Raw genomic sequence first — 23,327 nt, 5'->3', positions numbered from 1 at the left:
GATGAGTTGTAAACTTAAATGCTCCTGTATGTGACTATGAACTCCATTGGTGTGAAATAATAGAATTACAACACACTTGTTACTTTTGTAAATTGACAAATTAAGGTTGCATTCAGCTTGTCATAGAAACTAATTTGAATTTCATATATTAAACAACTTGGCTTACTTTGTACTGTGAAGGAGATTTTATAAAAATGGATTTTGAAAAATAACCTTAAGATTAATTTCTTATTATGTTTCAATGAACATAACTTTTTACAGAATTACAGGTAAAGTGACAGGTAAGGGTCAGCATAAGATTACAGGGATTCAGCCTGCAACAAGTTTATGACTGATCTGTACATGTAGTATTTAGAAACGATGAAAATCCTTTAGTTTAATAACTATTGTTAAACTTGCACACATACTGCAGGGTTTTTGTTAGAGCAGGGATGCAGGGACCATAACTTGCCAATTAGATTCGTATCATGCTTCATCCTGGCTATTTTTTGGCTGTATACAAAAGGTTGAGAGCAAAGCTACTATGTGGTTCCTGCTAAGTTAAATTTGGTCCTCCTTAATCAAATGCTTAACAAAAAAGCCCTATGCACACAGTAAGTTTTGAATGGAAAACAAGATATAATAATCTGTATGGCCTCGGTTACAGACATACTAGTTAGCACATTGCACTGAACGCATACGGTATGCTTTTCATATGCTGTATGCCAATTTTCACCAAACCACAAACTTTCAGTTAATTCTCAAATTCATGTTATGACTCCAGTGGCTGATTAGCCAATCTTGTGCAGACAGTCATGAAGAGAATGGGTTGATTTTGAAGATGAAGGTGGAGTGCATTAATTTTAATTATCAGTCGATTTGTTTGTTTTGGCATTCCAGTTAATTAGACCATCCAAAATGCCAGAATATTTTATTTGCAACTACAAGCCAAGTTTTACCTTCTCGCTTCAAAGTCTGAGCAAAACATTGTTCTCTCAAAGCAGAAAATGGATATCTGCATATTTATAATAATTTTTTAAATAATAATTATATTATTATATTGGTTTTAAAAGATATCTTTTCTCTAACACCTAATTGCTCTCAGAGCACCAAAAAGAGAACCATTATTTTAACATTATTTAAATCAACAATGATACAAGTATGTCTTTTGGCCATCCGAAGTAACATTACAAACAGGTCTCACTGCCCGGTTAATTTAAATTGAGTTGAGAAGGAAACACACTGCTGGCAGCTTATCAGTGAATGAATTTCCTTTTTCTGGATTTGTTTGTTTTTGCATTCCAGTTAAGACATTCCAAAATTCCAGAATGTTTTTGCAACAGCAAGTCAAGTTTTACCTCGAGCTCCTTGCTTAAAGGTCTGAGCAAAACACTGTTTTCTCAAAGCAGAAAATGGATATTGCTGCATATTGATAATAATTTGTCCATTATTCTTTGCTTATTATATAACCCTTTGCCTTAGCTAATTGAGTTGAGAAGGAAGCACACTGCTGGCAGCTCATCCTGAGTAAATAAATTTCCTTTTTTTTAGGAGTTCTCCTTTCTTAGCATAGCCTCTACATCACAGGAAGGTCATGAAGAGGAAGCGCCAAGTTTGTCCTCTGGAAGAATATTAAGAGTAACTCTTCTAAGCAGTGAATGGAGGTCAACAAAAGGAGGTGTGTCAACCATCAATAGAGAGCTTGCCATTCAGTTAGCTAAGCACCCTAATGCACAGGTCACTGTCTATCTCCCTGAATGCAGTGAAGAGGATAAAAGAGTTGCTGCTTCTAGTCACAATGTCCATCTCATTGAGGCAGAAAAACTATATGGTATCCATCCAGATCTTTGGTTGTCCTCTCTACCAGCTCATCATGCTGTGGACTGTGTGATTGGACATGGAGTCCAACTTGGAAAACAAGTGCAACTGATAAAACGCCACCATCATTGTAAATGGATTCAGGTCGTCCATACTGACCCTGAAGAACTTGGAATGTTCAAAACAAATGTAGATGCTGTTTCAAAAGGAGAGGAAAAGCACAAATTAGAAGTCAAACTCTGTGAATTGTCTGATCAAGTTGTAGCAGTTGGACCCAAGCTGGCGGAAGCTTTCTCAGGATATCTGCGTCCCTTTGAGAAAGATCAAAATGTTCTCAACCTCACCCCAGGCATCTTCTCGGAGTTTGCTGATGTAAAGCAAGCTTCTGAAGAAAGAAGAACATTTTCTGTTCTGTTGTTAGGGAATGGTGACAGTGAAGACTTGCAGCTGAAAGGTTATGACATTGCTGCCAAGGCAATTACAAAGTTGAAAGACATGCCACAGCCCTACAAACTGAAGGTTGTCGGAGTACAAAGTGGAAGAGAGCAGCAAGTAGCAGAAATGTTGCTCCAGCAAGGCATTTCCCGTGATCAACTTGTTGTACGTGGTTTCAAAGAAAGAGAGCAGTTGGCTGAGCAGTTTTGTGAGGTAGATCTTGCTATAATGCCATCAAGATCTGAGGGGTTTGGTCTGCCCGCTCTTGAAGCTCTATCTGCTGGTCTTCCTGTGCTTGTTAGTGGTAACTCTGGTCTCGGAGAAGCTCTTAAGAATGTGCCTCATGGTTCAAACTGTGTAGTGGATTCAGACGATCCTAAAGAGTGGGCCAAGGCAATCAGGAGTGTCCGTCAGAAAAGAAGAAATGTACGACTTGTGGAAATGAAGTCTATCTGTGAGGAGTATGCAAAGGTTTACAGCTGGGAGGAGCAGTGCAGGTCACTTGTGCAAAGAATGATGAACATCATTTCAGGTAAAATTCCTTTTTTGCATTAATAATGGCTGATGTGCCCTGTGGTATAAAAAGACCAGATTTACAAGTCCCTTCTAAGTGAAGGTGCCTCTCAAGCATTGTTTACTGACAAAAGTTTACTGGCTTAACGTATGAGACTTACATGTGTGGGGGCTTTGGAGGATTGTACTTGAATGCCAGATTTTTGCAACTCAGAAGTTACATTCTCACAACTCACTGATGTCAAATTTTCACAGTCCTAATATCACAGTCCTACTCTCAGATCAAACAACTTGGATGTTGGATTTTGGAAGTAACAACTCAGAGGACAAATTTTCACAACTTGGACGTTGGATGGAATGTTAACAAGCTTCCCCATATTATTGCATGCTTTGAATTGGTAAAGAATAATAATGCAATGGTCTGTGATAGTGGTCTGGGGTATAATGTACTAATAAAGTCCAATATATGATGTACAGCACTGTATGTGGATGTTACTGATAATTTCAAGCACTGTGTATCTTTACACTCCGGCGTAAGATGCTATATGTTGTATAATTTTGCTTATTTACAATTTTCCGCTCTGAAGGTTTTTCTGATAGAAGACAGTCTTCACTACCAGGTTACAGTCAGCTTCCTTTCCCTGCAGCCTCTCAAACTCATTTGACAAGTGGAACAGAAGGTAGGCATGAATCACAGAGATGCCAACCTCTGAAGATCTAAAATCTGGAGATTTTTTCCTCTGAGCACCCCCCCCCCCCTTATTACCCTACCCTTCCCCCTAAGCAAAATTGATGCACTTACCCCCCCCCCACCTTGTTAGCACAAAATTCGCACAATACTAGAGCTTTTTTTGTCCTGCTCTTTAATTGGTTGAATGTTTATCCAATCAGAAAGTCGTTTATATTGCAATGATGACAAAAAGCGTATTTTCTTTGGTTTCCGTCAAAGTTTGTGGCAGATTGGGTAAAACAGGTATGCAAATGTAGCCATGACACGATATTTCTTAAATTTATGGAACATTTGAGTTGAAATACTAGCCAATTATGCAAATAAAACGCCAAGTCGCTTTTATCCGGGAGGTTTAGTCACCCGTACAGGAGACCGGGAGATTCGCTCCGTATCCGGGAGACTCCCGGATAATCCGGGAGAGTTGGCATGAGTGGAATCACTTCATCAAAACCGTTACAAGGAAGCTATCAGGTAGCATCTGCAAAATCATTTAACAATAAGCTTTTTGATGTATGTTTATGACCTTTCTTCCTGCATTAATGTAAATGTTGCAGACTGCCAGCTATCTGACCTGCAATTGTTTTTTACTGATATCACTGGTGATGTGTAGTTCCATTTAATGTCACAATTTTCTCCTCTAAAGGTTATTCTGTTGGAAGTCCGTCTTCAGTAGCAGGTTACAGTCAGCTTCCTGTCACATCTCAGACTCATCTAAGAGGTGGAACTGAAAGTAGGTGTAAACATTTAGTTTTATCCCATCAAAGCGAATGGTAACATTTGCAAAAATTGAAGGCTGACAGCATAATCAACCCAAATTACTTCTCAGATCACTTTTTGTTGTTTAGGTTATGATTGGCCACAATTTTTGCCATGCGACAGTTACTGGGATTATTACTCGGGCCGTAAGGCGGCACGAGTTAAGGTTTCGGTAGCATTATCAAATTCTTTTTTATTTTTGGGGTTGCAATAGACCCTTTGCATAAATGGCACCCAAATTTAAATAACAATACTTGATACATCCTAAGCCTCGTGTTTATGTTTCCAGACAAAGGATTTTTCACATTATTCAAATTTGGGCGCCATTTATGCAAAGGGTCTATGGGCCGAGAGATAAGACTTCGGGCCACGAGTTATTGTTCTCGGTCTCATTTTTTGTACTTGGCTGGTACGAGTTAAGTTTTCGTCGCGTTATTGAATTCTTTAAATTCTCGGTCGCGTTCTTTGTAGCCATGCAAGGCAGACGTGCGAGGCATGACAAAAACATGTGAGGCATGCGAGGCATGAACAACTGCAATATAAACTGCTAACCGTTAAGCTAACTGGGGAGCTATTTAAGCTCACCTGAGTACTATTTAGGGTGACTGGAGTACTCTTTAGGCTAACCGGAGTGTTTTTTAGGCTAACCTGAGTGCCTCACACGTCTGCCTTGCATGCCTCGCTGGCTCGCAGAATGTGCATCCCTGCCATGAGGGGCCGAGTCTGAAGTTCACCACATGATGTGTCGCATACAGGATGGCAGATGCAAGACACAAATGACCCAAAATAAGACTTATTCCTCTAGAATTTATCAACAGAAACGGCATTCGCCTACCTAGAGAGGCATTTTCTATTTGCAAGGCGAAGACTCTTAAACTTTATGTGATGAACAGACGCGAAGAAACTTAATCTGTTTATATGTCAATTTTCATAGTGTCGTTTGTGCATCTTTTAACTTTCCAAGTTTTTCAACCATTCCTGTAGCCGCAGCAATACCGGCAAACGCTACATCAAAATTTTATTCAATCACCAAAGATACTCAGTAAACTGGGTTTAACTGGTTCTAGAACAGTAAGTTAAAAAATGAGCATTAGCGTAAATTACAAGTGAAACAAAAATAACAACAAATAATACAAGACGCTGAAAACGATGATACGAACGTTATCAGTGGTATCTCCAAATAAAGATAAACTAAACGGCAGTGACTTGACAGAATGTTTGTAACCAAACGGTAGATATGCGCTACCCCAAAACACGCAACCAAAAGCAGAGAGAAAATAAAATAACATGTACTATATACTCCGAGTGCGCATAATTAGGTGCCACAAGTGTTAAGTGGCCCCTATGAGACTAACGGGAAAAAACAATAACGGAAAATTAACTAGAACGAAAGTGACAAAAAACATGGCCGCTAATAGGAACCTAGAACATTCCGTAACATTCCGGCCCCGAAAGGCGCATGTGAAATAATAAGCCTTTCCAAAGTTGTACAAAAGAGAAAAAAAGTTCTAGCTGTCCGAAGTCTATTAAGATTCTTGGGCGGGAAAAAGTTTGTCCTTTAAGATTCTTGGGCGGGAAAAGTTTGTTTCACAGTTCATTTCACTTTCCATTCATCAGAAAACGCTCCAAAAGGCACAACTTGCGAACGTCTCGACGTAGATTGGTAGTTGCGGTCCTGACAGTGACGTGTGGAACGACTCCGTGTTAATCAGGAAAAACTTCTTGGATAATGCCCTTAGGCCAGCATCCACGTGGACAGTTCTCATCTACTAAAAGCACGTAATCGCCCACAGCGAGGTTTTGTCGTTTATGAAGCCATTTCTGTTTCTCTTGAAGCGTAGGTAAATATTCTCGAATCCAGCGTTTCCAGAACACGTCGGCTAAGTATTGAGCTTGTTTCTAACGTTTGCTTCCATACTGATCGTCAACATCGCGTAATTCTTCGGGATGACAGCATACATTGGGCCGCAGGAGCAGAAACTTGCGCGGAGTCAAAGGCTCCGAATCACGCGGATCGCTTGACGGAGGAAAGAGAGGACGGTCGTTTAAAATTTTCTCAACTTCGGGAAAGAACGTCAGCAGTGTTTGATCGTCGACCAACTGGTTACCCAAAAGCATGCGAAGGATTTTTCGGATCGAGCGAATCATCCTTTCCCAAACCCCTCCAGCGTGACTGGCGTGAGGAGGGTTGAAAAACCATTGTATACCACGACTTCTGAGACTTGCATCGATTCGATCAGAGTTCCAGCGCTTCAAAGCAACCTTAATTTCGGACTCTGCCCCTCTAAAGTTTGTTCCATTGTCGCTGAATATTTCTCTCAGTGCCCCTCGTCTGCTGACGAGCCTCGTAAAGGCCTGAATAAAAGAATCACTCGTAAGGTCATGTGCTACCTCAATATGAACAGCACGAATCGCTAGGCAAGTAAAGACACATTCGTATCTCTTAGGGTGACTTCTCTTCACTTTCACCAAAATCGGCCCAAAGAAGTCTACTCCAACAGAAGAAAATGGTGGGGCGCAAGGACTAACTCTCGGGCAGGGTAACTGAGCCATGATCTGCTCACATGGACTGGAATTCCAGAGTCGACACTTGATACACTTCCCTATCACGCGTCTTATGGCTGCGTGTCCCCGAAGGATCCAGAATTTTTGTCTGAGACTTGCCAATACGTGACTGGCGCCAACATGGCCCTCCCTTTCATGGTAGTCTTTAATTATTAAGTCGGAAACCGGGTGGTTGCTTGGTAAAACCACAGGGTGCTTGGCGCTGAACGGGATAGGGGCTTTATCAAGGCGTCCTCCAACGCAGATAATGTCATCGTGGATAGACGGGCTCAATTTACGAAAGGGCTGGCATATCCTATGCAATTCAGTTTCCCTCGGATAGACTTTTGATCCGAAGAAGGCATTGTTGACTCTTGCGGTGTTCTTTGCAGAATGGCCAGTTCTTTGGAAAACGTCTCCCGCTGAATTACTCTCACAATCTCCTTAGTCGCTCTTGTAATTTCTCCAACTTTCAAATTTCCTTTAAAGCATTTGTCGGAGGGAAGCCTGTGAGCTTGCACACGCAAATAATCTTTGAATCGTAGCAACCAAGCCACTGACGTCTGAAGCTTGTTGAGAGAAGAATATCGTGAGAGGAGGGACTGTAAAAATGTCTCCTTGTACCTCAATATGGACCTGAGACCCTTTTCGTCTAAGCTTGCAATCGTCTTCACACACGTCGGGTAATTGCTCCGGTTGTCTAGGCCACCTACTCTCCTCCTCTTTCAGAAAGTCCAGACCTCCAAGCCAGAACCTCAATTTGACAGGGTCAATGTTGGACAATCCTCGCGAAGCTAAATCTGCAGGGTTTGACCATGAATTAACGGTAACGAAACATCACAGATTATTGCCAACCTGTTGGCCACGAAGGTCTGGAATCTTTTGGTTTCATTCCTTAAGTACTGGAGAACTATGGTTGAGTCTGTCCAAAATATAGTCCTGTGGATTGGAAGATCGAGTTGTTCTTCGAGGAAGTTGTGCAACTTCGCTGAAACAGTAGCTGCAGTTAACTCCATCCTAGGGATGGTAATGGTCTTTAGCGGAGCTACACGGGATTTGGCGAACACCAAGGTACATTGAACGCGACTAACATTGTCTACAAGGCGAAGATAGGATGCTGCACCGTAGCCTCCACCTGACGCATCCAAGAAGTGATGTAGTTGAATATCAGTCAAATCTCCAAACGTCTTAAGCTTGAAACAGCGTGGCCAGGTGATTAGCTCTAGGTTTGGGAGGTTCTCAACCCATGCTCGCCATTCAGTAAGTTTCTCATCTGGAATTTCTTCGTCCCACCCATAGTCTTGTCTGCATAAGTCTTGTAACAGGGTCTTAGCTGGAAGGATAAACGGTGCTGCAAATCCCAGGGGGTCAAACAATCCAGAAATCATCAATAGTATTCCTCTTCTGGTGTCAGGTACTATTTTCTTTGCAACTTTAAAGCTGAGGGTAGCCCTCTCTACATCCCACTGAGTTCCCAAAGCACGATCCAGGGGCAAATCTTTAAGGTCTAGATCCTTTACTGAAGGGGCTCTCTCACTTGCTGGTATGGACTTCAAAACTTCACGACAATTGCTGAGCCACTTTGTAAGACAGAATCCACCCTTAGCAAGAAGATCAGTCAGCTGGGTCACAAGTCTGGAAGTTTCTGGGACCGTGGGGACAGATTTTAGGCAGTCATCTACGTAAAAATTGCGGTTCACGGTATCTATAGTCTGGACATCGAAGCCAGTCTTGTTGTCACTGGCCGTCCTCTTCAGTGCGAAACTAGCACAGCAGGGAGACGAGGTGGCCCCAAATAGGTGAACTAGCATCTGGTGATCGACAACTTCCTTTGTCAAGTCGCCTTCCTCCCACCAAAGGAAATGCAATGCATCACAATCACTGGGTTCGACTTTGACTTGCTGAAACATCTTTTCCCCATCTGCCAAAATCGCAGGAGAACACCAGTTAGGTTATTGGTCAAATCCGGTCCTTGAAGTGATTGGTCGTTCAAGGAGGTTTCTCTGAAACGTGCAGCACAATCGAAAACCACTCTCACTTTATTGGGTTTCTGTGGGTGAAACACGGGGTGATGTGGCAAGTACCAGAGTTTACCAGGAGCTGAATCGCCGGGAGTTGGGACCTTTTGTGCGTGGCCACTAGCAATGTACTCATTGATGGTGTCTCTATACATCTCAAATAGAGCCGGATCATATCGAAAACGTTTCTTAAAGGCATGTAGTCTCCGCACGGCAACAGAGCGATTGTTCTGTAAACAAGGGGTATGGAAAAGGCCAGGTAAGGATAACTGGTAGTGGCCATCTACTTTACGTGCTGAACCCTCTAGAATGGTAAGCGCACGGTGATCTTCGACAGAAAATGCTTGTTTTGTACATGACAGGGATTCCGAGAACTCTGCATCGTACAATCTCTTGAACTGGGTTGACAGCAACTCTTGACTTCCACTAATGAAGTTGACTTGAGCCTCAGAACTCGAAGCTTGTCCAAGGGGGCCAATAAGTGTCTAGCCTAGCGGGGTTCGTACGGCGTAAGGCTGCTTACGACTTCCACGTCTCTGCGCAAACACCCAATGCGCCTCGGGAACATCATTTCCAATCAAGATCTCAACAGTTTTGCTGTCAAGCTTCGGGATCTCTATGCCACGCAGATGAGGCCATCGTTTCAAGTCCTCTTCACTAGGAAGATTTCTGTTAAGAGCTGGGAGACGATCCACGGTCCATACCTTGCCCAAATGCACATTGCCGTCACCATTAAGAGCTCTCACATCTAGCGCGACTTCATAGCCCTCTCTAGGAGTGTTTTCTGAGTTCATTGAAGATAGAGAGAAATGCTTGAGCGTTCCTTTCAACCCAAGCCTCTGAGCCAAACCAGTAAGGCAAAGTGTAGTGTCTGAGCCATTATCCAAGAACGCATAGGTTTCAACTTCTGTAAGACCATCACTACTACGGACTTTAACTGGAACAATTCTAAAGCCAACGCGAGGACTACCGGAACCGATTGTAGTACACTGACCCTCTTCTCCGGCCCCGGTAGCATTACTCGGGCTCTGGTGTGCAGGAGACTGAGCATCACGGTTGTCAACCCTAGTTGAGGCCTCTGCTTGGTTTGGAGGTGGATGGAGAAGAGAATGGTGTCACCTTGAGTAGCCACTAAACATGCACGCTCTCGACCATCTGCATTGTCTTGCAATGTGGTTCTCTCTCAAACAGTTCATGCAAAGTCTCTTGTTCAACACAAAATCTTTACGATCCTTAAACGACTTATTCCTGAACTTGAAGCATTTCTCCAAGGGGTGAGAACCATCGCAGAACAAGCAGTTAGATGGAAGTGCTACACTTGTTGAAGCTTGCGTCGCTGCACCATGTGCTTGACCGGGCGCACGCAGTCTGTCTGGTTTCTGAAGATTGTTGGAAACTTGTGTGGCGAGTGTCGTAGCTTTCACAGGTTGGTCACCAGCCATCCTTAACTTGACAGGTTTTGGACTTTTCTCCCCATCAGGTTTAGTCCCTACTAGCTTGCCAAATGCAGTATTCACAACAACAGCTCGACGTTCCACAAACACAGTCAGGTGAGAGAACTCTGGCTCAATTCCACTCTCGATCAATCGGCTAGATTCTTCGGCCCACTTGGCCTGAAGCTGAGAAAGAAGACGCATGACTACTTTCTTGAGCGTGTCCATGGAGTTAATGTCGGCCTTATAACGCATGTGCTTTGAATTTAAGATGCAGTTCTTCATATTACGGGCCAGCTGAGATAACTTGTCGGATTCGGATGCGCTAATTTGAGGGCCCTTCACAACTTTGTCGTATGACTATATGTTTCTGTCCAAAGTTCTTACGCAGAATATCTTTGGCCTCACCATAGCCTTGTTCCGGAGGTAACATAACGCAATTCTCAATTGCCTCTTTTGCAGCTCCTCTGCAATATTGTATTAAAAAGGACAGCCTTTCATCGTGATCCTTTACTCTGCGTTCCACGTTTACCTCAAAGCCTTTGATGAAGTGAGGGTACCTCATCGGATCACCATCAGAAGATATTAATTGTCTTTTGGGCATTTCCAACCTCTCCAACCCTTTAGCTACCAACCGAACAGTTTCATCCTGACATTTCATTGCTTCTTGTTGCAACAACAGGAGCCTTTGTACTTCAGGAGCGTCGTTCGAATCTACAGAAGGATGAGAAAACTGCTGAACAGGTAATATTCTTTCAGGTTGCTGAAGTGGCGTGGGAGATATTCTTGGCACTTCATTGTCGCATGATTCAAAATACTTGCCGACTGTTTCTTGCAAAGTCTGTATTGGCAGATCGACAAGGTTAGTGGGTTTGTTGGCTAAGCCTTCACTTCCCACGTTAACCAACGATAACTCGATCTTAGCTTGTTCAGCATCAGAACGGGCATTTAGCAACTCCATCTCTGTATCGACTCTAAGCCTCTCCTTTTCCAACTCAAGTTGCTTTTCCTTCAGCCTCTGTTGTTCCTTGAGCCTTTTCATCTTTAGCTGAGCAACTGCGAGTTTCGCTTGTGAAGCTTTACTGACTCCTAAACCACTCGATAAACTGCACGGATAAGTAGTCTTTCCCGACGTATTTGGTCTGGTGACGGGAGGCGATTCAAGTGGTTTCTCTAGCGGGGTTGGCGTAGGAGTCTGTTCTACGCTGGGCAAAGCGGGTTTTTGGATGGACCTTATCCGACCAGCAAATTCTTCATGGAAGAGGCACCTCACATCCAATTCACTTTAGTAACTGCGTGCAACTCTTTCCTTTTCTTCCACGTCAACTCAGGCCAGAATGTGTAGAAGACTCTCAACTGCTGAAGAATATCTCGTAAAAATCTCATCCAAACAGTTCCTTTTAATCATAATTTCAGTAACTGTTGCATCATTCGCAAACAAAGACCTAATGTCATTGTATCGCCTTGTTAAATGTCCCTTATACGCTAAGATAGTTCCTTGAAGTCGACTAATCTCCTCCAAGCGAACGCAACCCTCATCCAACGACGCGCTTGATCGAGTACTTCGAGGCCGCCAAGAACCCACACTGCCAAACGCGTTCAAAGTCATCTTCGAAATTGAAGAACCATTGAAGAACGATTCGATAAGAACAGATGTAGCCACAGAAATACCGGCGAACGCTACGTCAAAATTTTATTCAATCACCGAAGACACTCAGTAAACTGGGTAAACTGGTTCTAGAACAGTAAGTTAAAAAATGAGCATTAGCGTAAATTACAAGTGAAACAAAAATAAGAACAGATAATACAAGACGCATAAAAAACGACGATACGAACCTTATCGGTGATATCTTCAAATAAAGATAAACTAAACGGCAGTGACTTGACAGAATGTTTGTAACTAAACGGTAGATATGCGCTACCCCAAAACACGCAACCGAAAGCAGAGAGAAAATAAAATAACATGTACTATATACTCCGAGTACGCATAATTAGGTGCCACAAGTGTTAAGTGGCCCCTATGAGACTAACGGGAAAAATATAAAACAATAACGGAAAAATATTAACTAGAAGGAAAGTGGCCAAAAACATGTCCGCTAATAGGAACCTAGAACATTCCGTAACAATTCCCTTTGTCATCTTTTCATAACTTAAGCGCTTTGAAAATTCGAAAGGTTTTTATCGTTTTTTATGTAGTTAGCTTTTTTTAGTTCCTCAAGGTTAGTTTTGTTTAACCGAAAATTTGGCAACTAAATCACGTTTACTATAGAAAAACAATCATGTAGAAATGGTTTCTGTCTTCAAATGAAAGGTGAATATATGTAACAAATGCTTTCCCCTGAATTTCATTAATTTAAAAATATAAACAGCGAAACATTGAAAAACGTACAAGGATAACGTACGCGTGATGCGTAACGTTACCCTAGATCATACCGGAAATTACGATCCGTCATTGACCCGGTGTCACATACATATCAGGACCGTACAAATGGTTTTTGTCTCTAAACAAAAGGTGAAAACGTAAGAATTAAAGCCCAGGGATTATAAAAGGCATTAGTATGACAAATGTCGTTTTCCCCTGTATTTCATTCTGACTGCAAGAAATGCAATTCTACAGTATCTGGTGGTTACTTATTGCCTCACTATATCTCTGTATCTATCTATTTGGGGGGATTAGCGATGTTGGAGGTTATCACAGTCAAATATGGCTCAAGTATAAGCTGAAAACAGTTTCTTGTTCAAAATGTTTCCACCTGCCTTCAATTCCACTTGTCAGATGAGTTTGAGAGGCGACAGGGAAGGTCACTTTTTGTTGTTTAGGTTAAGATTGGCTGCAATTTTCGCATGTGGACTTGAATTCATTCAGGGGATGATGCTCCAATATTTTATCTGCTGCTTTGTAAATTGTGCGGCAAAGCAGCAGATAAAACATTGAGCAAAGTTTCCTTAAGGAATTAAAGGCCACGTAAAAAACCCTGGTGAATCTGAGCTAAAACAAGAAAAAGTGATCTGAAAAGTCATTTGGGCGATTATATGCTCTCAGCCCTTCAATTGTCAGCTGTCTTGTCTTGTCTTGGTGTGTCAATTGTTAAACAATATTTTTTTTATGCAAGTGGTGTACTTACATGTATGTGGCTTTTTCTCCTTGTATTCACGTACCGGCTGCATGCTGCTGTCTTGTTGTACATCGGCACTCTGAAAATAAAAGTGCTATGTTGTGTAATTTTGTTATTGCAATTTTCCCCTCTAAAGGTTTTTCTGGTGGAAGTCAGTCTTCAGTCTCTAAAGGAGAGTTCAATTCATGAAATGATCACAGAAAGGGGAGTCGGCCTCTAGAAAATCATGCAAATTTATCCATTGAATATCTGGATTTCTCATTAATATTATTATTAATTCTACAGGACATACGTGTATTTCTATTCTCACCATGCTTTTAAATAATAATTATTATTATTATGGTGATAATGCAGTCCATACACTGTATGTCTGATGGCTGTGCATTTAGCCTCCTTATATTATTTACTGTATGCGTAAATTGATTTGGTAAAGAATGTTAATGCATTGGTCTGCTGATTGTGGTCTGAGATGCTAATAAAGTCCAGTACATTTTGTACAGCACTGTATGTTATTGAGATGTTGCTGCTGCATGCATTATTATTAGCACTGCGTAACTTTACCCTCCTAAAATGCTCTGTTGGCTAATTTTGCTCATTACAATTCTCCCCTCTGATGGTTTTTCTGTTGGAAGTCAGTCTTCAGTAGCCGTTAAAAGTCAGCTTCCTTTCCTTGCAGCCTCTCAAACTCATCTGACAAGTGGAACAGAAGGTAGGCAGGAATTAGTTTTCTAATGTCAACAATCACTGACAACAATTTGTCAACATGTGCATGTAACATTTGCAAAAACTGTTAGCTGTGTATGTCTTTTTGCCTTGTTAAATAATATTTAGATTTTTGATACTTGTTTACTCTATATAATTATAATTAAAGGATTCTTGGAAATACACTTGTTATTCCTTTTATTGCTGGTTTTAGTTATGAGAGCTGAACAAATTTTCCGTGGTCTTGAGCGAATGCGATATGATGCAGGCAAGATCATCGGCCAGACACAACTTCTAGAGGGGTTAAAGAAAATTGCTTCAGACAAAGGCTTCAGAATTTCTGAAAACAGAGGAGCAGGGAATTGCATGTTTTATGCATTATCAGAACAACTGGACCTGGTGAAAGGAATCCAAATCTCTCCTGAAGCATTGAGGCAACACATAGTCCAATACCTCAAGGAGAACCCTACACTGGTAAGTTACAATGTAGTTTGGTAATGTCGAACAAGTGAGTTTGGTTTCATTTTATGGTTATACAAATCTAGCAAAGCAATAACATGGGAGAAGTTGGAGTTTCTTTTTTTTTCAAGTATGCCAAAGTGGCTGACTGAAAATTATACATGTACCTCGATCTATTATAAATTCATCACGATAAACACGATAATTATCACATTCAAATCCTAGCAGTATGCAGATGTTTGTCACTGCATGAATGTAGTTTAATTGTCTTAGCTCCCACAAGTCTCCTGTAGCTGAGTGCTATAACATCCAAATGGAAGGTCAAAGGTTCAACTCAGATTTTCTTTTTCCGAGTAAAATACATGTATGCCTGTGTCACTGACTGAAAGTACCTCTATCAAGATAAAACTTAACTATTGCTTCATATCTTGCTGATATCATTTTGCAAGAAAAGGCAGAAGTCATTTCTAAAATGGTTGCTATTTCTTGGACAGTTGGTACATTACTCAAGGGCTGATATCATGTGGGTGTTTAAGGCCAAGCAAAGTTCTGAAATTGCGTTGAATCCAATGCTTCAGTTATTCACTAACAACAGAATGCATGATTTATAGGCTTAATTAAATTATGGAGCAGTTAAGATGTTTCAGTATAATTTGGTTTGTTGCAGATCGATGCACTGGTCAATTTACTGAAAAGCTCTGCCCTCCAGTTGATCATTGGATGAAGTGGCACAATGTTCTTTGACATTTTTTGTTGATTGTTATGTTCTTCTCTTGCAGCAAGATGGGACAGAACTGTTTAACTTTGTAGATGGACATCAGTCTTGGCCTGATTACCTAAGAAACATGGCAGCAGATGGGACATGGGGTGACCACGTCATTCTCCATGCTGCAGCAAACTGCTTTAAAACATGCATTTATGTGATCAGCAGTCTGTCACATGACTTAACCATCCACCCAGAACATGATGTTAGCAGCAGCAGCCAGCTTGTGTTGGGACACCTGCATGAACATCACTATGTCAGCCTTCGACCCAAACCAGGTAGAGGAACTTAATATGTAAAACAATGCCAGCTAACCAGATTTGTCTACTTAACTATGACTTCAATTGAAGTTTACAAGGTGGGCAGATACCAGTTTTCAAAATGAAAAAGTTTAACTAGCTATATTGTACTATACTTTTTGTATTTATTAAACACCCACTAACGGGATTTGTACTGAAGATGGATGAAGATTGATCCGAAACATTTTTTTTACCACTAATATAAGTTACATTTCAAGAAACAAAAGAAAAACGTTGTTGAGAATGATGTATTATTCTAGAAAGTGACACAGGCACGGTGGGAGCACTTGGATTTCTTTTTTACGAGTATGTTTGTGTCACTTTCTAGAATAATACATCATTCTCGTTCATTCACCAGGCTGGAAATATACCATCACATTTATTTCATATGCCACACGTTTGACATTCAAATCCTAGCAGTACCGTATTTACTCGAATAAGCACCGCGGCGCTTATTTAATTTTTCATGTTTCCTGTGCGGCGCTTATTCGAGGGCGGCACTTATTAAAAGGCTCATACCACAAAGCCAAAACATTTTGATTGTACCAGTAAACGCTGACAATCTCCTTACTGCAACAGTTACAGGGAAGAGAAAGAGGGAGGTTGGGCTTGTCGTACCGGCGAAGTTTACAGCCTTCACGCAAGAACTGAAGAACGCGAACATTTTGAAGAAAGAACTGAATGAAAGAGCATCAAGATATACTCACTTCGAACTGAAAAACATCACTATTGATGAAAATAAATTCCCACTGCTGGCTTAGAATCGCATTGCAGCGATTACAGTGTATTTTTATCATCTTATGGAAATGCTCAAATAAGCGCCGCCCCCGAGCTGCGGCGCTTCATGATGTTGTACTTTGGAAGTAACAACTCATATCTCAGATTTTCTCAACTTGAACTCTTAAGGTGCTATTTTGTGTATTTAATTTTTGCTCATTACAATTCTCCCCTCTGCAGGTTTTTCTGTTGGAAGTCAGTCTTCAGTAGCAGGTTATAGTCAGCTTCCTTTTCCTGCAGCGTCTCAAACTCATCTGAGAAGTGAAACAAAAGGTTGGTAGGAAACTAGTGTTAAACAATCGCAGCCAGGCTATCACATGACAACAACAATGACGATGATGATGATGGTTATGATGATGAAGAAATGTCAGCATCTGCAATGCCCTGGCCTTTTTTCTTGCTTTCATGTAAATGCTACGTGCTGCTGTCTGTGTCCATTTACTCTCAAAAATGTCATGTTGTACATGTATAATTTTTCTTACTATTGTAGGTCCAGGCCTGGCTGATGCTGTCCGTTTTATCAAAGATACGTACAAAAGGTGTTCTCTTTTAAAACCACTTCTTTGGGAGAACACTTTGAAGTTACCTATTGGTGATGTTTACACACGACTACAAATCGTTTCAAGACGGAACACAGACTTCCGGTTAGAAGATGATAAAGTGGTGGGCATGTATAACATCTTCGTATTTTCGAATGATAGAAATGTGCTTGTAGAAGGAAGCCCTGGGATCGGAAAGACGACATTTTGTCTTAAAATCGCGTATGACTGGGCAAATGAAAAAATCCCGAATTCCTTTCCTGCATTTGAAATTGTGCTGCTACTGAAATGCAGGGACGTAGATGGAGACCTTATGGACGCCATTAGTGAGCAACTTTTACCTGAAGATGAAAATTTAAGGAAAGATTTGGTCGAATACATCCAGGATGTTCATAACCAGGAGAATATTTTAATCATTCTGGATGGCCTTGATGAGCTACCCATGAAAGCTGAAAGACATGTAGAGCGATTGTTTCGAAGACGAATTTTTCCATGTTCCTTTATTTTGGCCACATCTCGCCAGGAGAGAGGAATAGAATTGAGACAGAACGTTAATTTTGACTTTGACGTCCTTTTGCAAATTAAAGGATTTACAAGAGAAGATGCTTTTCAGTATATCAGAAAGCACTTCAGGCATTTGGGGCCTGAGCATGTGTTAAAGGGAGAGAGGCTCATCACAGCAATTCTGGAAAACTCTTTCCTCCATGCTTTACCACACAATCCACTGAATTTGCTCCTTCTCTGTGTAGTTTTTGAGGACTATGAGGGAGAACTTCCATCTCGTCGTACTGAGCTCTATCAGATTATTGTTCGATGCATTTTACGAAGATTCTGTGCAAAAAATAAGTTGGAAGCTCCCAAGGATGACGAGGCTCTTGAGAGGAAATTTGAACAGAGTTTAGTGGCACTGGGAGAGTTAGCTTGGAAATGCCTGTTAGAAGGTCGTCTTTCTTTTCGTGAAGGAGAACTTGCAAAATTTGAAGAGATGTATAAAGACCTGGCAGCTCGGATATCAGGTCTCGTTTTCAAGGAAGCAAGTCTGAAAAAGATCAACCCACAGCACGAATACCACTTCTTCCACAAAACATTCCAAGAACACTTGGCCGCACAATACCTGGCATTTCTGCTATTGAAGAAAGACGTCAATATCTTCGAAGAGTTTCAGTTAGACTTCCAGGTCCATATTGTAGTAAAATACCGGCAAGTGTTTCTGTTTTTGTCTGGTATACTGGGTGAGGAAGCGAGTATCCTTTTCAGACAGATTGGTGAGAAGCTTAAGAGTGGAAACTGGAACTGGCCTTATTGCGGAGAGAAAAACGCAGACTTTTTTATTGAAAGTTTCAGTGAAAGTGGAAATGCTGAAGAAGTGGCGATGGCTCTTTGTTCCTTCATTCCTTTCCCTTTGACTGTGGAAGTGGGCCGACACGACGGCCCTAATAAGTCTAGTTTTTTTGAGGTGGCAAAATACTGCCGGAACTTCTCACAATTACGGCACCCTGTTCATTTATCTGTGTATCCTGATGAAAATTTTGAAGATGGTACAGATTCCGAAGTAAATTCTGCTTTTGATTACCTGAAATCCTGTCCAAAACTACAGAGTTTGTTCGTTTCCGGATTAAAAGATCTCGGAAATACCTTTCACGATGGACTATTTAGAAACTCGACTTTAATGTCAGTTACTCTTAGAACTTTTCAAAGGCTCCCTCGTAACCTAGCTGATTTTGTTGGTAGCAGTTTGGCTGCAAGCAGCACCTTGACTTCCGTGACGTTTGAACTGTTCAATGAGTGGGGCGAGGACTGGGCCAGAGTTCTTGAAAAAGGATTGTCTGCGGATACACCATTGAAGTCAGTTGGCCTCAAGATTTATGGTGCATTAAGTGACACTACAATACTGGCTTTGAAAAGAGTTTTAGTCAACACATCTTTGACCTCTTTTGTCATCACTATTTTTGTAGACATGCAAGATTCATTAGCTGCTGCCCTTTGTGAAGGACTTTTAGAACAAGCCGTTTTGAAATCTTTTACTTTGATTGTTTTCGGAAGGCTGAGTGAATCAGGCATCGTCTTCTTAGAAAGAGGCTTGTTACAAAATTGCTCCGTGGATACTTTAGAAGTAAAAATCTTTGGTGAACTCCCTGACAACTGGGCGACTGTTATTAAAGGTATAATTGCCGCAAACAAAGCAAAGCGGTCGTGCACTTTCCACCCGAATACCAGTGGAAACATTGCAGCTGCTAAGGTCGCTTGTCTTACTCCTGTTTTGGCTAAGGGCAGTTTTAATTTAGAACAGACATTAAACGTCTGGGGTGAGTTGAGCTGTGAAGTTATAGAAGCTGTCGGGAGACTCTTGGTGAATTCCACACCGTGTCGACTCACTCTTAACATTCACGGAAACCTACCTGATGATGTTGCAAGCAATCTTGTGAGCTACTTGAAAATAGAAAAGTGCGTACACCCCGTTACTTTCAACATTTGGGGAGAATTGACCACTAACGGGAAGGCTGCTATTGAGCGGTTTTCAGGTGCTAACCACAATGCGAACTTAAAGGTGATTGTCCATGACTTGATATCAGACTGTTCTCTCTGTGGCCTTCATTTCTGTATTGATGGGCCCTCGTTATTACCTTCAGTATTCAGTGAAGTGAAGGATACTGGAACAAGTGAACTTAGCCTCACAATCAGAGGCGTGAGTGATGACTGGGCAAAGGGTCTGAATGACGGTTTAACAAACAGCACGTCATTAAAAACACTTGCTCTTACAATCGAAAATGGCTATGGCGACAACGTAGGGTGGATGCAACGTCTGCTTGAAGTAGTGTTGGAAAACACCTCCTTAGCTACACTCACTCTCACTCTTACATTATATTCCCTCACTGACAAGGGAATAGACCTCAGCAAGAGTTTGGCGAAAAACGCGTCTTTAACGGCACTCTCCCTTACCATCGACACCCACTTTACCAGCAGTTGCTTCCCTTGGCTATTTCTGCATGATGTTTTGGCGTCAAACGAGTCATTACATGCACTTACTCTTGCAATCTACAACCACAGTGGCACGCGTGGAGTCTTGATCCCGGGTCTGGGTCCTGGTTTGGCGTCAAGCAAGTCATTACATACACTCACTCTTACAATCAACAACTACCTTGGCACGGGTGAAGACTGTTTACTGGGTCTGGGTCCTGGTTTGGCGTCAAACAAGTCATTACATACACTCACTCTTACAATCAACAACTACAGTGGCAAGACTGGAGACTGGATACGAAGTCTGGGTCCTGGTTTGGCGTCAAACAAGTCATTAGATACACTCACTCTTACAATCAACAACTACAGTGACACGGGTAAAGACTGGATACGGGATCTGAGTGGTGGTTTGGCGTCAAACGAGTCATTACATACACTCACTCTTACAATCAACAACTACAGTGGCACGGGTGGAGTCTTGATACGGGGTCTGGGTGCTGGTTTGGCGTCAAACGAGTCATTACATACACTCACTCTTACAATAAACAACTACAGTGGTACGGGTAGAGTCTTGATACACGATCTTGGTAATGGTTTGGCGTCAAACAAGTCATTAGATACACTCACTCTTACAATCAACAACTACAGTGGCATGGGTGGATACTGGATAGAGGATCTGAGTGATGGTTTGGCGTCAAGCAAGTCATTACATACACTCACTCTTACAATCAACAACTACGGTGGCACGGCTAGAGACTTGATACAGGATCTTGGTAATGGTTTGGCGTCAAACAAGTCATTACATACACTCACTCTTACAATCAACAACTTCAGTGAAACGGATGAAGTCAGGATTCTTTGGCTGCGTGATAGTTTGGCCGGAAATAAGTCATTAACTACTGTCAGTCTTACAATCAACAACTACAGTAACACGGCTGGAGACTGGATGAAGCATCTGGGTGATGGTTTCGCCAGAAAAGAGTCATTAACAACTCTCAGTCTTACAATCAATAGCTGTAGTGAAGTGAGTGAAGATCAGTTACTGGAACTGTGCAATAATCTTGCCAGAAGTGACACATTAACTACTTTGAATTTGACAATCAACGACCACAGTACTACAAGTAGAGGCCTTGGATGTGATCTTAGCGAGTGTTTTGAAGACTGCAAGACACTAACTTTACTTAGTTTAACGGTAAGCCTGTATGGAGAGGAGCCTGTGTGCTAAAACCTACCACTCCGTGAGCAAAATGAAAGTAAATTCACCCAATTAAATTCAATAACGAAGGCGTGTATCCATGACTCGATTGACGCATGCGCTGCATCCATACAATCATGATAACACGTGCAAGTTACATTCAGCTAAGAAAATTTGTTCTTGGTCGCTAATGAAGAAGAAAACTTTCTTGAAGAACCGGAAAGATGGAAAACGATTCCGGAGCACGTAAATTTAGTCGACAAAGAAGTTAAATCTTTGGATTGGAGTGAAATCAGGTCGCTCTTTATGAGAAACGAAACGACAAATAGCGGCGGGAATAATTCAAAGCCCACCGTCGGGCTATGCTAGTAAGGAGCTCAGCAAGAACTAGACAAACTACAGATTGGATCTATTGGATTCTCCAAGGTAAACAAGTTTGTACCGATGATATAAAAATAATAGAATCTAGGTAACGGTAGTTTATCGGGGAAAATTTTCGTATTATTGGACGATGAAAACCTTTTTTTTCTTTTTACCATTTCCAAAAGCCATCTTTTTGCTGTAGTATGTTAATGTATAGACGCAAACGTTTGTTGGACCATTGCAATCCAATGCGTCGAGCTTTGCTTTTGAACTTAACTCTAAAACCAGTCAAAGTGATTTTCAAGACGGCGCAAAACTACGGTGTTTTTGCAGGAGAGAAATAAGATACTAGTTTAGAAAAGGAAGTTTAGAACGCTCGTAACTAATAACCTAAGGGAAGCTCCGACGGTTTTAGATTGTCTTCCCTCACTCTTGTTTGTTTTTTATACCATTTTCTGTTAGCTTTGTTATGAAAGGATTGGTCTGAGTAACCAGACGACGTTTTCCCCGTTCGACCACTTGCCTCCGTGCCAAACCGCGCCTGTTTCATCCTTTTAGCTGTGCGTCTATCGAGTTATGGACACTTGAAAAGTTTTAAGCGCTCTCGAGAAACTGTGTTGCTCTCGGCCAACTTTTAAGGCCCTTCTACACTAGAGATTTTTGTCGCACCCCACTACAGTTTTTCTCGCGGAAGGCTACGACTTCAAATCTTACTTAAACCAATGTTTTTTTTTTTGGTGTGTTTTCAACGCTGTACTTTTTTCAAGAAATCAAGCAAAATTGTGTCACGTTTGAAAGATGTTCGAACCTCCTGCGATATCCCAGTGACAAATGAGCGATGAAATGGCCGCTAGTTTACGCGTGCGATTTAAAATTGCAACTTGCGCGAGACAAAATTTGCATGTGTAAACGGGCCTTTACAGTTACCTCCTACTTTCCAAACTTCCCGCACGCATGCTAAACACGAACCAATTCTAAATTCCTAGCGTGAGTTTTTGACAATGTTTAACGAAACAGTTACTTGTTAAAGTGAAGTTGTATGGTGAAGAGTGTTAACCTTCCTTAGCAGTGCCATTAGCCTTTTAAGCCCTAATATCAAACCGCAAATTCTCCTTATTGGCGTCTTCATATTTGTTGTAGTATACGTTGGGAGAAATTGCTAAAAATCAGTTTATCTTTCATTGATCATTTGCTATATTCTCGTGTTCTGCGTGTTTGATGTTTTACCGATACCGTAAACTGCTGCTTATAACCCCCCACCCTCCCTCCGTTTATAGGCCTTCCTGGTTATAGGCCCATCTACCTGAAAACCAAAAAATAGATCCGATTATAAGCCCCCTTCTCTCCCCCCCCCCCCCCCTTCCCTTCCCCCAGATATAAACCGCCGTCTACATTCGTTCGTGTTGTTGGTTCTGATTTTGTTCGAAATATTGCCGTTTTAAGGATTAATTAAAACCGGTAAATGAAAAACGTATTTCTATCAACACTGCTATAGCTCGTTTGGAAACGGTTTTTTTTATTCCGGTTATAAGCCCCTCTGTTTATAAGGCCATCTAAAACCCCTTACGAAGTTTTATTAGCCCAGGGCTTATAAGTGGCAGTTTACTGTATTTCAAGGAGGACAAAGCTACTGATCTCCATTGGGGCTTAAAGGGTTAACTGTCTCCTGTCTTCAAATTTGCCTCTGTGTTAATTGTGTTAGTCAAAGGTAACGGCGCTCCTTTTGTTGAGTAGTTTAATTTGGACTTGTTAAACTGGAACTAGCTTGTAATTGAGCTTATGCAGGGAATTATCGTTAAACAAAGCTACGATACGATACGATAATGTAGATTGATTGAAGGGAATCCCTGCGTAAGCCCTTGTTTCAAGGCAGCTCCATTTCTTAGCTCAAAATACGTAATTTTGTATTTACCACTGGTGGCCGCGCTTG

General features: G+C 41.5%; 1 protein-coding gene, 1 long non-coding RNA gene and 1 pseudogene across 3 annotated transcripts in view; 1 reads left to right on the top strand and 2 right to left on the bottom strand.

The window, feature by feature from the left end:
- The window catches only part of LOC146477707 (uncharacterized), a 545,413-nt gene that overhangs the window by 209,369 nt on the left and 312,717 nt on the right, over positions 1 to 23,327 (bottom strand). The window lies entirely within an intron of this gene.
- Positions 1,130 to 21,551, top strand: LOC146477724 (uncharacterized). The gene is made up of 9 exons (XM_085113053.1): positions 1,130 to 1,138; positions 1,531 to 2,764; positions 3,333 to 3,425; positions 4,119 to 4,205; positions 10,909 to 11,088; positions 14,259 to 14,518; positions 15,283 to 15,544; positions 16,523 to 16,615; positions 16,833 to 21,551. The coding sequence occupies exons 1-9, from the start codon at positions 1,130 to 1,132 to the stop codon at positions 21,062 to 21,064; spliced, it is 6,450 nt and encodes a 2,149-aa protein (XP_084969179.1). The 3' UTR covers positions 21,065 to 21,551.
- On the bottom strand, positions 8,704 to 12,282 carry LOC146477725 (uncharacterized; annotated as a pseudogene). The gene is made up of 2 exons (XR_014865312.1): positions 12,063 to 12,282; positions 8,704 to 11,963 (listed from the first exon to the last, which is right to left on the bottom strand). The product of XR_014865312.1 is annotated as an uncharacterized LOC146477725 (transcript).

The sequence above is a fragment of the Pavona decussata genome, unplaced genomic scaffold (assembly GCF_977016875.1).
Source record: "Pavona decussata unplaced genomic scaffold, jaPavDecu1.1 SCAFFOLD_69, whole genome shotgun sequence".
NCBI classification, from domain to species: domain Eukaryota; kingdom Metazoa; phylum Cnidaria; class Anthozoa; order Scleractinia; family Agariciidae; genus Pavona; species Pavona decussata.
Note: the sequence above shows the minus strand (reverse complement) of the source record. Positions and strands in the feature narration are given on the sequence as shown.